The 14,619-nt window shown below is 54.3% G+C and overlaps 1 protein-coding gene across 2 annotated transcripts; it reads left to right on the top strand.

Moving 5' to 3' along the window:
• Positions 1-1,706: 1,706 nt before the first annotated feature.
• SERPINB6 (serpin family B member 6) lies at positions 1,707-14,292 on the top strand. 2 transcript variants are annotated; one of them, XM_060021603.1, is made up of 7 exons: positions 1,707-1,809; positions 7,677-7,851; positions 9,771-9,920; positions 10,650-10,767; positions 11,908-12,050; positions 13,394-13,549; positions 13,766-14,292. In XM_060021603.1, exons 2-7 carry the CDS (start codon positions 7,687-7,689, stop codon positions 14,168-14,170), a joined length of 1,137 nt encoding a protein of 378 aa, XP_059877586.1. In that variant the 5' UTR covers positions 1,707-1,809; positions 7,677-7,686; the 3' UTR covers positions 14,171-14,292. The 2 variants fall into 2 exon arrangements, with proteins under 2 accessions (XP_059877586.1, XP_059877585.1); XM_060021602.1 differs by lacking the exon at positions 1,707-1,809 and adding an exon at positions 1,959-2,088.
• The last annotated feature ends 327 nt before the right edge of the window (positions 14,293-14,619 follow it).

The following is a 14,619-nucleotide window of genomic DNA, read 5'->3' as shown; positions in this document are numbered from 1 at the left end:
GTGTTAGCATACGGTATTTTTCTCTTTCTGACTTACTTCGCTCTGTATGACAGTCTCTTACAATCATTATCTACAAATAACTCAATTTTGTTTCTTTTTATGGCTAATATTCCATTGTATAAATGTGCCACATCTTCTTTATCCATTCATCTGGCGATGGACACTTAGGTTGCTTCCATGTCCTGGCTATTGTAAATAGTGGAAGCTGCATTTCAATAACACCCTCAGACCGTTTGCACGTGCATTACAGTTTGAGAAGCCCCGCACTAGGTTTTATATGGCAGCGTTATTTGCAATGACGTAAGACTGGAAACAACCCAAATGGCCATCAGCGGCACACAATGAAATACAGTGCAGCCTTGAAAAAGAATAAGGATGATCTCTATGTGCCAAATTAAAAAGAGCTCCAAAATTTAGTGTTAAGTGAAAAAAGCAAGTTGCAGAACTATCGACAGATAACGGATGGACAGATGGAGAGACAGAATGCTACCCTTTTGATAAGAAAGGAGTGGAATATATATACATATACTTTTTTTTTTTTTTTAACCTGAAGAAACCTTGGAGGCAAGAACCAAACCAAAAGTGATAATCTGAGATCACAGTATTGCAATTTGGAGCACGCAGATTCGGGTAGGAACCCAAACCGAGTCACGCTGGGAGTAGTAAAAGGAGTCAGGGGCTTTTAAAGGCACGGAAGGCAGGTTGCCGTACTAAGAATTTCAGCTGCCGATGGTGGCAGTAGCTAGTCTTGGCTGACCCTTACTGATCGCTAAGGCCATCACTAGAGGGAGGGGAAGGTCTTACTGTGACAAGTTGCAGGTTGTTCTTGCAGACTCCTTGGAGCTTTTGTGGTTCCGCCCAGTTCAAAGGTTTGTCGTTCTACCTGGTGAGGCCGTGCATAAGTCCACCTCCGTGATGGCTTTCCAGCTCCATTTAAAACCCGGTGACATAGTGACTCAATTTTATTTCTCATGTCACAATATATTTATGTTGCTTATTTCTGCAAGAAGATAAGCTGGAAGGATAAAGCTCAGCTAATAAACTTGGGGTGAAAAGGACTGGAGAAGATAAGGGTAGAAGCGAGATATCTCGAACCTTCGTCAATGTTTACTACTCCAGAAATAAAATTAAAACAGTCACTCTGGGGGAGGGATGGCAGGGTTTGCTGCCGGCATCTAGTGGGTAGAGGGGCCAGGACAGCCCTCCTGCAAAGACTTATCCGGCTCAGAGGTAAATATAGTGTCGATATTGAGAGCCCTTGGCTTAGGCTAAGGGCAGAAGAGGCACTAAACTACCTGAGGTTTACAAAATTGAACTTATCATTTTGAAGACGAGGATAGCATTTTCCCCACTGCAGTCACCCGAGCCCTTTCCGTTCTCCAAGACTGCTCCGAGGTGGCAGACCAGGATTCCATAGCATTTGTGTAATCTGTCGGTTCCCTGGAGTCCGATTCACACGGGTCGGATAACTGGGCCCTCTGCACACCCAGGAAGAGCGCGCTCTGCTCTGCGCTGTGCGACTCAAGCCCACGTGCCAGGGGGGGCACTTTTCTGGACTAAGACACAGCGACACCCTGGTCGCCCCACTGAAAGCCTCCGGAGAGCCGGGCCTTCGTTCCATCCACGCCCCAGGCGGCCCCGGGTACGCAGTCACCACCCTGGGAGCGGAAAGGACTCGGCGGCGCACCTGACGCACCTGGCGCCCCGCGCGGCCCCTCCCGCGCGGCCCCGCCTCCTGGCCGCGGTATTTGGGGCCCCCGGGGCCGTTGTCACTCCGCTGCCGCCCCGCCTGCCCCGGCCGCGCGCCCGGTGAGTGTCCGGGTTGCTCGGACCGTGGCGTTGGGCCTGCGCGCGAGGCGGGGAGGCGGGGAGGCGGGCGGGCGGCCGGGTCGTGACCGCTGAGGACCGGAGGGGTGGACGGGGGCGCGGGTCCAGCTGGGGTTTCCTTTCGGATCCGGCGGAAGTGACGGCGTGGTGAGTGTGGCGGCCGCCGCCGCCCGGGAGGCAGAGGACCCTCGGTCACGGGCACGCTCGCATGGGGGCGGCGCCGAGCCTCCCCGGGGGCCACTCCGGGCCCCGCGCGCACAGGTGACCCCCCGCGGGCGGGCGCCGCAGGGCGCCGGGCGTTGGGAGCCCGGGCGTGGGTGGGGCTGGGGCTCGAGAGAAGCCCGGGTGGCTGCCCAGGCGGCCCGGCTGCCCAGCGGTCTCCCGCCCACCGGGTGGCCGGCGCTCAGGCGCTTTCGGGGGCCTCAGTGAGGACCATTCCGGATCCTGGCACGTGTGTTGTTTGTTAAACTCGCTGCAGGCACGGTGTTGCAAGGTTCGGCATCTTCAGGGCTAAGAGGACCACCGGGGAGAGGTTTTAGTCATACCTGGGGTTGCGCGTGCTGGGTGAGGTCGGCTCTTCAGTTGCTTTCTTCCCCTTCCCCCCCCCCATAAAGCTCAGTTTTGAGGGAGAGAGTATGGAAAATTAGTCCTCACGTGCCGCCAGGAATACGCGGGTGCTGGGGGAAGCTGGGTCAGCGTTGGCACGGCCCCTCCCGGCCCAGCTGGTGTACCTTACGGCCGAGTGGGGAGGGGGAGTGTGAAAAGTAGCCTCTGGACTGCGAGGCTCAGAGATGTGCCCCGGCATCAGCAGGAAGGGCTGTGGTTCTCAGGGTTCTCGGCGTGTCCAGCTCTTCCCCACGGCTCGTGAGTGCCTGCATCCCCGGCGTTAGGCCACCCCAGAGAAGGACCACAGTTTTAGTCATACTTGGTCATGTAAGCTGAGTATTTAAAAGCAATATATGAGGCCAGTTCCAATCCACGGCATTTTGTTACAGTTGAGCTTATTGTGGGTAACTCCAGCCAGCAACCATAGAGTGAAATTAGAGTGAATGGAATCACCATTCTTTTCTGTTTATACAAAGAGTGGCCTCCGTCGCACCCAGTGTTTGTCGTTAGACCCCAGGGAAGGCCACACACCTTACACTAACAAGCTTGCTGGACCTGAGATCAGGCCTGGACATCAGCAGAGAGAAAGGAACGTGTAGTTCTACCACCGTTTATTGAATATACCCGCTTGTGCCTCACAGTAAACCTGTAAAGTGGAAGGAATCATCCCGTTTATGTATTAGGCAACACACACACACGCACACGCACACGCGCACACACACACACACACACACATACACACACACACACACTGCCCCAGAGACCAGGTGGGGACAAAGCAGGAGCCCAGCTCTCCATTAAACCAATCTTTAATAGTAAATCCTCTAGGAAATTAAGGCATCCTAAGACAAGAAGCACAATTAAATAGTGACACCTTAAAAAATTATTAAGACTTGATCAGTTGAATTAAACCAATTATGTACATTAACTGCCGAAGGTTACTGATGGTGCCACAGGGAAAAAATGGTGCCAAAGGTAGATTGGTTAGACTTGTTTTACACACACACACACACACACACACACACACACACACACACACGGCATAGTTCATTAATGAAACCTTAATGCTGGTTTTTATGTTCATGATTAAGTATATTTTAAAAGGCATATTGTTATTGAAGCTGTAAATAATTTTGAAATAGATGATGAATTTAGCAAGTGTGTGTGTGCATGTGTGTATATGAAGGACACTCTTGGCTGTCTTATCTACGGAAGCTAAAATGTAGGGGCCTGGAAAGCTGTTGATAGGTGTTGTGTTTGCTGTGTGATCCTGTGAAACGTGTATCGTTGTTACTGGTATGTGCATTGAATGGGGAAGAGCTATCCCTCCATATAAAAACCCCACTAGATTGTCTATAATTTTCTTTGATATCTGGAGTGTCTTCGTGGTAAACTGTTTGAATTTGGTCCTATTTTTCTTTCTTTTTTAGGATTCAGACCTCTTTAATCTTTTTATGATTAATTATTAAGGATTTCTATATTATCGCAAAGTGATAATGAGAATCAGCTTATGATTATGTGGCAGGTTATTATCAAACAGACAAGAAGGATCTTGATAAATGGGACTCGGAGTTTGGACATTTATTTCACAATTAACAGAGGAACCGGGTAATGGGCGAAGAAATGGCTTTTCATGTTTTTCTCTTGCTCACAAAAATAGTTTGTGGGTTTGTGACCATGTGGTTAGCATCTTCTTTTCATAAAACCGTGCTAAAACGACAATGAAGGGGCCTTGTGAAGCATGAAAAACACAAGGACAGAGAAGGGAGAGAGGAGACAAAGAGTGGACAAGAGAGGTCAGAGGTTTTGGAGGAGGAGAGTGACCAGGGGAGGGGCTGAGTGCCGAGGAGGGGAAACAGACCAGAAGGGGCGGACAGGCTCAACGTTGGGGCCCGAGCGCCAGCAAAGGCAGGGGTGGAGTGCAGGGCTGCAAATGGGGCCTGGGTAGAAAGCGTGTCCACAGACTGATGTGACCCCCACAGGCCATCTACTCTGCAGCGGACAGCCACCCTCCCTGCCTTACCCAGAGCCCAGTAGGAGATCAGGTCTCACCCCTGCAGGATCTGATGCGCAAACTCAGGGACCCCCAGGCATTGGACTGAGAGGAGGGGATTATGGGTCCCGTAGAAACCCCCCAGCCCCTACCCTGCCTGCAGCCAGACCAGGGGGCTCCTCCATTTGCTGGTTGCTCAGTAAAAAAAAAGCTACTGACCCCTTTATCGCACACATCCTGCCATGTGAGCAGTTTCCAACCTCGTTTTGTGTTTCCCTCTTAAATATGACTGACATCCCAGGATTGTCAAGCATTTGTGGAAAGCCTGTGTATGAAAGAGACCCAAATAATATAAACACCAGCACAATAGCAGAAGACCCCAGGAGAAGAGAGACGATACAGGGAGCAGAAGACAACACCACAGACTGTGATTGACGTTCTCCAGGGAACTGGCGGGGGTGGGGGGGAGGCAGTAAAGAAGGAACAGCAGAGAACAAGGAGTGTTTAGGAATTAAAGATACGATGGCTGAGACTGGAAAAAATCAGTAGAAAGATTGCAAGAGAAAATCATGAGTATCTTCCAGAAAATGGAACAGAACGTCATTGTGATGGAAAATGCAAGAGAGGGGGGTAGATGAGAGCAGAGCTCTCTACTGCACGCAGAGAGCAGAGAGCAGCCGTGCGATCCCAAGTGCCCGACAGATATCACCTGTGCCTGCCACGCGTGCAGGTATGAGGCCCAGAAAAAGAGAACAGTCGGTCTGCAAGAGAACTGACAAGCGCCTTGAAAGTTCCCAGAGAGGGACTTCCCTGGCAGTCCAGCGGTTAAGACTCTGCGCTTCCAATGCAGGGGGCCCAGGTTCGATCCCTGGCTGGGGAGCTAAGATTCCCACATACCTCACAGTGTGGCCAAAAGATGGGGAAAAAAAAAAGTTCAGTTCCCAGAGAGGAAGGGAAATTTTCTTGATTTGCTAGATTGAAAGGGCCCACCAAGTGCACGGCAAAATGAGTGAACGGGGCCCATCGATGTTGGCTGCCAAGCCGGCAATCATATGGGATGGGAGGATAAAGACGTTTTCAGACATGCGAGAAGTCAAATCGTGTGTATTCTGTCTTAGAAAGCTACTGGATGATTCGCTTCATCAAAGAAGGGAGTAAACGGTGAAGCAGGAAGACACGGGGCCCAAAGGAGTGTCTGGGGCTCAGCAGTGCTCAGGCTGAAGGGCAGTGAGTCCGCAGTGGAACCGTGGGGACGGCGTGGCTGGCAGACGGTGGGATCCACATGTCGGTACAACCGAATAGGAGGCTGGGACCACTGCAGCCCGGGTGGGCGTCTCTGAGCTCAGCTGTGTTTGAGGAAAGTCGGGGGCGGGGTGGTGGAGGAAAAGATGACGTGCTGTCTCCCCTTCACAGCGCGGTGCGTGAGGGGCTTGGGAGGAAGCATCTGCCCAGCTTCGCCGCAGCAGCACCAAGACTCACGCGCTCCTTGAGGAGTCAAGGGTTCGGTTTTGTGCTTTACAACTTTTCCATGAAGCCAAGAGAGGGCCTGACACTTGGTGTCTTTGGACTGGGAAAAAAATTCAAAATGGATGTAAGACCTTGTTGTTGCTGTAAAGGGAGGGTGTTGGAGATCAACATCTCAAAATAAAGTAGATGAAAGAGAAGCCCACTAGCCCCCACTTGTGACGATTTGAGCACCAGGAAGAAAACAGACATCGACTCATTGAAATACCTTGTTTGTAAAAGATCATGAGTCTATTAATAAGCTCAGGTGAGGCAAACAAGGTGAGCTTAAAAAGGCACAAGAGAGCTTCAGTCCTGTTTCAGTATTTTGGGGTGGCCAGCCCCAACCCCATCAGAACACAGATTATCTGGTATATCCCCTTCCTCATGGAGGGAGCAGAAATCAGGTAACTGACCCAGGGCACCAGAGCTGGGACTGTGAGCCTGGTCTCCGTGCCTTTTCCTCTGAGTCTCCTGCTTTGTTTCTCCCAGTTCAGTGTTTAAGACCAAAGCTGCTTTCTGTGGAAGAACTATTGATCTTTCACCTCCAGTTCCCTTCACACAATACACAGAAGTACACTGATTTCTCCGCGGCCCCAGTAGATGCCGTGGGCTGGCCAGGCCAGTGCTTTCCTGGGCGGGGGGGGGGGGGGGGGGGGGGCGGCGATGAGGGCAGGTGTGCTTTTCGACATCAGTGACAGAAAAGTCAGAGCCTGAAGCAGATTTGCTGGACGTTACCAGAGACAGGGTGCTTTACTAATGGCGTCTCTCAGGTTGGCATTTCCGTTTGAATCAACACTCCTTCGACATCTGAGGGAGAAATGCGTGCAGATGGCGAAATAGAGTCCTGGATGGGGGGGGAGGGGGCTTGTGGGACATCTCCTTGGCCAGGTGACCTTGCAGCAGACCTAACACACACAGGGCCCTACAACCCTGTCCTTCCTCAGTTCATGGAGGGCCCTGGGGCTGCAGCGTCTCCTGGTAGACTGGCCGTCTTGGTGGCCCTGTCCCCAGGCCAGAGGATGACCTGTGCGGTGTGTGTGTGTTGGGGGGGGGGGCTGAGTCGTGACGTCTGACTGCATCAGGGATGCTGGAGGCTGTGCTTCTTGCGTGAGTCCCCAAGTGCCCTCGTCCAGAGCCGGGCAAGGAGGGCCTGGGCCTGGGGGGCAGCAAGGGCCTGGGGACAGGGCCTTTGATTTGGGCTTTGGCACGAGCTGAGGCCTCATAGAAGGAGAACTGCACGTCAGAGGTGTTTGTTTTTAAGGCTTTCGTGCCTCTTTGCATGTGGTTTGATCTGTCTTTTACCTTAAGGTTTCCGGTTATCCTAAATGGGGGCCTTGCTCCCGCATTACAGAAACGTTCAACCATCTTTTCTTGTGTAACTGTGTCGTTGGATTATCATTTTGAATGACTTTTAAATTATGAAATAATACATATAGGCCCTTCAACACACCAGACAATACAGAAATGAAAGCAAAGGCGAATAGCGCCTTCCCCGATCCCGCCCCCAGCAGGTACCCAGGATGTGGGCCCTCCCGCTCCCTCGCTGTGCTATCCGCGTCACTGTTCACTAAGTGTTAGAAACCCACAAAATAATGCGGAGGGCCCCCGCAAGAGACATCGAGTTTTGTGCCTGTACCTATTTGCTCGCTGAACCAGTGTCAGCGGTAACTTTTAACAGCAGGTGAGACACGGCCGACGCGTAGCCTAGATTTACGCGACGCTGATCTTAAATCCATCGTTTCAGACTCGCCGCCATGGATGCTCTGTTGGAAGCGAACGGCACGTTTGCCTTGACCCTTCTGAAACACCTGGGTGAAGACAGCTCGCAAAATGTGTTTATCTCACCCATCAGCATCTCCTCTGCCCTGGCCATGGTCCTCATGGGGGCACAGGGAGACACCGCGGCCCAGATGTCCCAGGTACGTACCTGAAACCAGTTCCGGGCGATGGCAAATGCTGTTACTTTCTCAGTTGAGTTGGTCCTCCGTGTTTCAAATCCCAGAGGTCTTGCTCTTGACACATAACCCCCTCTGTGCTGCCCCGTCCCCTGGGCCTCCCGCACCACGTCTCTTTGGCAGGTGGCCGGGCCTTCCTGACAGCTCCGTACCTGACTTCCAGGAGGACACGCTTGAATGAGCAAGGGCTCATCCAGCCTCTGCTCTGACGCGCTGGCCAAGGCCCGGCTGGCGAGGCCAGTCCTGCAGTGAAGCCCAGACCAGCCCGAGGCAGGCTGCGCGGGGCATGAAGGTCCAGCTCCTGCGGCCACCGATGGCAGCCACAGTGTGTCCTCTGGCCCCGCCCAGCATTCACAGCCCGCCCAAGGCCCAGGGTCTCATCCCTTCTTGGGGCGGGCTTGGGCTCCAAGTCCAGGAGGAACAGGGCTGTTGAGGCTCCTGGGTGCGGAGCTCTGTGAACTAAAGGCCGCCCCACTCCTGGCACACCCTGGAGAGACAGGGAGGGATCACCCTGCGCCGTGGGGAGGTGCCAGCGTGCTCAGGCTGACGAGGCCCACACTGAGTGGCCTAAGCAGGAGCCGTTTCCTTCCTCACAGCTCTGGAGGCTGGGTGTCTGGGATCCAGGCTGCTTCTGAACCGTGTGGGTCTCTAACAGCAGCTTAAATTCTGCTTCCCTGAGCAGGGGCACGGGCACAAGCTCGTGAGGCAGGGCTCCGTTGGGCTGGGGGACGATGTCCTGAAGCCCGTTGTCTGGCTGAGAGGCTCTCGGGGCCCTGCCTCAATCTCCAAGGTTTAACCAAGTGTCCTGATCCTGCCCGAGGCCTGTGCTTCGCGTTTGACCTTTGCCCTGAGGCCGTCACTTACTTTCAGAATCATTTGCTGGCTGGAGAGGCTGGGAGGGAGAAGCATTCTGTCTTTCCACCCAGCAAGTCCTGGGTTGCAAATATTTCCTTCAATTCTGCTTGACAAAGAAATAGCTCCCTCTTCAGCTGTCTTTCTCTTCCCTCACGCTTTCCCAGGCGGCTACCGACGCCGCATTCTTCCCGGGCATCTCCTTACGATTCCCCGGGGAGAGGGCCAGCCTTCCCGCGGCTGCAGGTGGCAGTGGTGTCCGCACTGTCCTCCCAGCCTCGGCCAGCTGCTGGGTCCAAAGCCAGCGCCCACGTTCTAGCTTTGTGTTACAGGAGAACCATGCCTGGACGGCTGCCTGGACCTTCTATGGCTGCAAAAGAAACAGCCCCGCAGCTGAGTGGCTGCGAATGACGACGGTGGCTTTTCAGCCTCTGGCCTGGCCCCATGGTGCCCGCTGGGCTCACTCGTGATCTAGGAAGGGCCCTGGTGCTGGCTGTTGGCTGGGGCCTCCGTCCTCCCACAAGGAGCTCTCCCCGAGCAGTGTCAGCTCCCCAGGGCTGTCCGCGACGCCCCCAACGGGTAGCGGGGACTTTCCTAGACCGTGAGGGCTGGGGGACGAGACAGCGAACGTGGAGCTGCCGGGCCGTTTTCGGCCCAGGCCTGGAAGAGTCACCTCTGCTGTGTTCTGCTGGTCAGATCACGTCCCAGGGCCAGCCCAGACCCGAGGACGCGGCGTGTGTGTGCGGAGATGGGAGGCCTGGCGGGCAGCCTTGTCTGCAGACAGACCACAGGAGTGGGCGCACGGAACTGAGCTTGCAAAGGGGCATTTCTGCTCCTGCCGTCACTGCTCGGACTCCCTGCGGGAGGGAGGCCGGGTGGCTTCCAGGAAGCATTGTGTCTTTAACTGGGTGAATCTCGTTTTAAGCTGCAGTGAGGATCAGTGTGGCCCTTAGGCTGACTTTAGTGTTGTATCCATTTCCTGTAGTCAGGGCACACGGAAGTTGTGTATTTTTATCTGTTTTTGATTTCAGGCACTTTCTCTAAGCAGAAGCAGCGGCGGAGGTGGAGACGTCCACCAGGATTTCCAGAACCTCCTCACCGAAGTTAACAGGACTGGCACACAGTACTTGCTCAGAACCGCCAACAGGCTCTTTGGAGAGAAGACTTATGATTTCCTCCCAGTAAGTCATACTCGCTGCTTTTACTAAGAAGGTAGAGACCAAGGCGGCGGGGAGGTGGCTGGGGGGACCTTGTGGTGCAGCAGAGGGCCTGTGGGCTGAGACGCACACGGGTGGGGTGACGCAGGACCCCGCGCACTGCCATCCGCGATGGCAGCCACTGGACACGCAGCTACTATGTCCCAGTGTCGTTAATTCAATGCAGGTGAAGTGAAGTATTCAGTCCCCCAGTGGCACCGGCTGCAGTTCAGGTGCCCGTGGCCGCAGGTGGCGCCCTTCTGAACGGTGTGGATTTAGGACCTCACCACGAGCGCTGAGGAAGTGGTGGCGTGGGGTGCAGGTTTCCCATGTTACTGTGGGACAACGGGCCCTGGTTCATGGCCGGCGGTTCCGAAACACCGAGGGAGCAGTGGCCCTCACCATGGTAGGAGCCCACTGGGCACGGCCGTGGCCCTGCAGTTGCTGCGTCTCAGTGCCAGCGTCCTGACCTCGCTGGTGCGGCGTCCATGGCGTTTATTTGGCATCCAGACCATGACTTTTCTTAGTTTGTATTTATTATTAAATGGAGCTGAAGACTGAGAAAGGATTTGAGGTTAATTCCTCGCGTTCATTTGTACATTCCGTACGTAAACCATAAAATTATCAACGTTCTGATTTGGGGTGGTGAGGAAGTAGGCTCTTGGCGTTGATTGTTTTTGTAGCCACGCGACTATGTTGCTCTGTGTCTCCTAGTCTTTCAAAGATGCCTGCCGCAAGTTCTACCAAGCGGAGATGGAAGAGCTGGACTTTATCAGCGCTGCGGAGGAATCCAGGAAACACATAAACACCTGGGTGGCCCAAAGGACAGAAGGTGAAGATACGTTGTTATTTCTGCTTTCCTGCTATTTTCTAATTAATTTTATTGGAGTAGAGTTGATTTACAGCGTGGTGGTAGTTTCAGGTGTACAGAAAAGCGAATCAGTTATACCTATACATAGATCCACTCTTTTTTAGATTCTTTTCCCATATAGGTCATTACAGAGTATTCAGTCGAGTTCCCTCTGCTGTACAGGAGATGTTTTCATAGTATTTTAATTAATCTTATTGTCAGTTCCTTCACAAGAGCATCAAATGTAAACAGGAATGATTTTTTTTCTCTGAATAACTGTAAACTTTAAAAATCTACTTTTGAAATACAATCAGTGTATAATTATTTTCTCTAGCTTTTTCCCTCTCCTCATCAATGTTTGGTGCACCTCTTCCAGAACAATCTTTTTTTTTGCTGTACGCGGGCCTCTCACTGCTGTGGCCTCTCCCGTTGCGGAGCACAGGCTCCGGACGCGCAGGCTCAGCGGCCATGGCTCACGGGCCCAGCCGCTCCGCGGTATGTGGGATCCTCCCGGACCGGGGCACGAGCCCGTGTCCCCTGCATGGCAGGTGGACTCTCAACCACTGCGCCACCAGGGAAGCCCCAGAACAATCTTCACTTTAATTTTGTTGCTGTCGTTGTTAATGTTAATATAATCTTTATTTTCACAAATAGTGTAAAGAAAAATTTGGTTGCAGGTCTCAAGCTGCCTGCCTGTCCGTCACCGCTTATGCTCTGCGGGTGACTGAGCGTCATTGCAGGACACTTGGTTAAGTCCTCAGCCACCTGCGGCTCGTAATTTAAATGTTCTCCACACAAGCTACAGCCTCTCACCTTCAGGACAATCCCTGAAGCGCAGGCATCCAACATTCCTTTCTCTCCCACGGGGAATTATCCTGCACATATTACTTGGTTCATTTTTATGTTTTATTCAACCGGTGGTGTTTTTCTGACCAGAGCTTTAAAAGTTTTTGTCGCTGCCTTTGTTTTAGGGGCCAGTCTCCCTGTACATGGTTGTTTGGAGGACGGCGAGCCCCTTGGTCTGTGCACTTGACCCCTCAAGAAGACGGCCCAGTGAATGTCGTCCCGATGCCTCCGTCAGGAAGCCCTTTAGCTAACTGGTTCTTTAATTCTTCTTTTCAGGAAACATTATAGACCTGCTGTCTCCAGGTTCAGTGGACTCCATGACTTCTCTGGTTCTCGTGAACGCCATCTACTTCAAAGGAAACTGGGAGAATCAGTTTAACCAACAGCTCACCAAGGAAAGGCCGTTCAAAGTCAGCAAGGTGAGTGTGGGTGTTTCGCAATAACAGAGGAGGTTCTTGGAAACAGTCCCTGTGCTCACATTGGTTTATAGAACGTGCGAGAAGGCTGACCTCAAGTAACTGGTGCTTCGTGTGGCCTTAGGCAGCCCAGCATCCGGTGTCCCAGCAAACCTGGGGCCTTCTTCTCGCCCTGCCCGCCCCCGCACTGTGTCATCAAACGTGGTCCATGCTGCCGCTGGGCATTCTGTCTGTATCGCACATCCCACGGTGTAGCTCTCAGACTGAAGGTCCTTCCTGGCTTCCCAGAACTTTTGAGATGAAGTTCAAACTCCAGACTATGGCACGTGAAGCTCTTTGTGGCCCTGGATCCTACCCATGTCTCTGTCTTCATTCTGTCAGTACCTGTATATCCCCTTTCCTCTCCAGCGGCGTCTGGAAGCCTCCCTAGCAGCGCCCCCAGCCCGGTTTCTGTACCCCTCCTCTGAGCTCTCACAGAGAGCTGTGGCACCGATCTCCCGGGACCCCTCTAGCCCCTGTGCAAATGCAGGACCAGGGAGGTCACTTGGGAGTTGTCACGATGACCGGGGCTGGGCTGACAGCAGCGGGGGTGGGAAGCACAAGCTTTGTGTCTTAAAGGTGGAGCCAGGGCTTCCCTGGTGGCGCAGTGGTTGAGAGTCCGCCTGCCGACGCAGGGGACGCGGGTTCGTGCTCCGGTCCAGGAAGATCCCACATGCCGCGGAGCGGCTGGGCCCGTGAGCCATGGCCGCTGAGCCTGCGCGTCCAGAGCCTGCGCTCCGCGGCGGGAGGGGCCGCAGCGGTGAGAGGCCCGCATACCGCAAAAAAAAAAAAAAAAAAAATAGTGGAGCCAGCGCAGTTTGTAATGAGTCAGATGTGAGTGTGAAGGACGGGGGCCAAGGACACTCCCGGGTTTTTGACCCCGGGATGAATGGTGTTGCCATCAGCCGAGATGGGGAAAATTATAGATGGAGCAGCCGTGGAGGGGAACACGAGGAGCCAGCATGAGAGGTGACACTGGAGGTTTCTGTTATGTCCAGATGCACGTGTTGAGTAGGCAGTAAAATTTATGCCTCTGGAGTATCGGGGGGAGGTCCCGGCCAGGAATATAAATGTGGGAATTCTGTTTAAAGTCACGGGACTGAGATCACCGCAGAAAAGCAGCACGAGGCCTGAGCCCTGGGTGCCCCAGGGTTTGGAGGCGGAAGCAGTGAAGGTGAGCTGGCAAGAGGGAGGGGACCGGTGTGGTGTCTGGAAGCCACCAAAGTGTTCCTGGGGCCCAGAGTGGCCGGCTCTGCTGACTCGTCCAGTGTCTTGTTTCAACTTCCTGTTTATCCATTCCTTTACAGAATGTGGAGAAGCCTGTGCAAATGATGTTTAAGAAATCCACCTTTAAGATGACCTACATCGAAGAGATATCCACGAAGATTCTCGTGCTTCCCTACGTCGGCAGCGAGCTCAATATGATCATCATGCTTCCCGATGAAAACACCGATTTGAAAACGGTAACTAAGCGCTAATCGCGCCGTGGGGGGAAGGGGGTCCCGTCTGAATCCCCGCCCAGCAGGCTCCCCGCCTCCCAGCAGGAACCCTTTCTGCAGCCGGCACAGCTCCCCTGGCCGCCCCCTCGAACCCACGGTGCGGTGCGTGTGGGCCACGGCAGACGCTCCCACTGGGCAGCGTTGCTCTGGACCCGAAGCCCTTCTACTCACCTCTTCTAGGTGGAAAAGGAACTCACTTATGAGAAATTTGTCGAGTGGACGAGGCCGGACCTGCTGGATGAGGAGGAGGTGGAGGTGTCCCTGCCCAGGTTTAAGCTGCGGGAGAGCTACGACCTGGAGGGCGTGCTCCGCGCCCTGGGCGTCACCGACGCCTTCGAGGGCGCCAGGGCCGACTTCTCCGCGATGTCGGCCCAGAGCAACCTGTGCCTGTCCCGGGTCGTGCACAAGGCCTTTGTGGAGGTCGACGAGCAGGGCACGGAGGCGGCCGCCGCCACCGCCGCAGTCCTGATGCTGCGCTGCGCCAGGATCACCCCCAGGTTCTGTGCCGACCACCCTTTCCTCTTCTTTATCCAGCACAGCAAGACCCGCGGGCTTCTGTTCTGCGGCCGGCTCAGCTGCCCGTGAGGAGGCAGCGGCCGCGGGCAGCCCCGCTGGGTCCTGCCGGCCCGCTTTCCCGGGTACTCCGTGACGCGCCTGTGACCCAAAGTGACCTTGACGACAGTCCAGAAATAAAGGGGCTGATTGAGAACGCCTGTGTCTGTGTGTTCGCATGTCCCGTGCCCCCTAGGACCTGCATTGCCATTCGGGGGAGGGCGGTGACGCCCGGCAAGTGCCCTTGCTCTGAGGGGCGCCCCTCGCCCTCCGCGTCCAGGCCCTCAGGGAGCGCAGGTGCTTCCTCCCTCCTCTGCTCAGGGGCCCCTGTTTGCGAGAGAACAGAGGGAAGCAGAGGCTGCGGCAGCCACAGGGAGCGGGCTGCAGAGACCCTCAGCGGGGTTCTGTTCCAAGAACCCCGCTGTTGTGAGCCCTCCAGAAACCAGCATAGAGGTGGGGAGAGCCAGTGACCCAGACCCGTG

The sequence above is a fragment of the Delphinus delphis genome, chromosome 10 (assembly GCF_949987515.2).
Source record: "Delphinus delphis chromosome 10, mDelDel1.2, whole genome shotgun sequence".
Classification (NCBI taxonomy): Eukaryota; Metazoa; Chordata; class Mammalia; order Artiodactyla; family Delphinidae; genus Delphinus; species Delphinus delphis.
The sequence above is the reverse complement of the archived record's forward strand: the minus strand, read 5'-3'. Positions and strand labels throughout refer to the sequence as shown.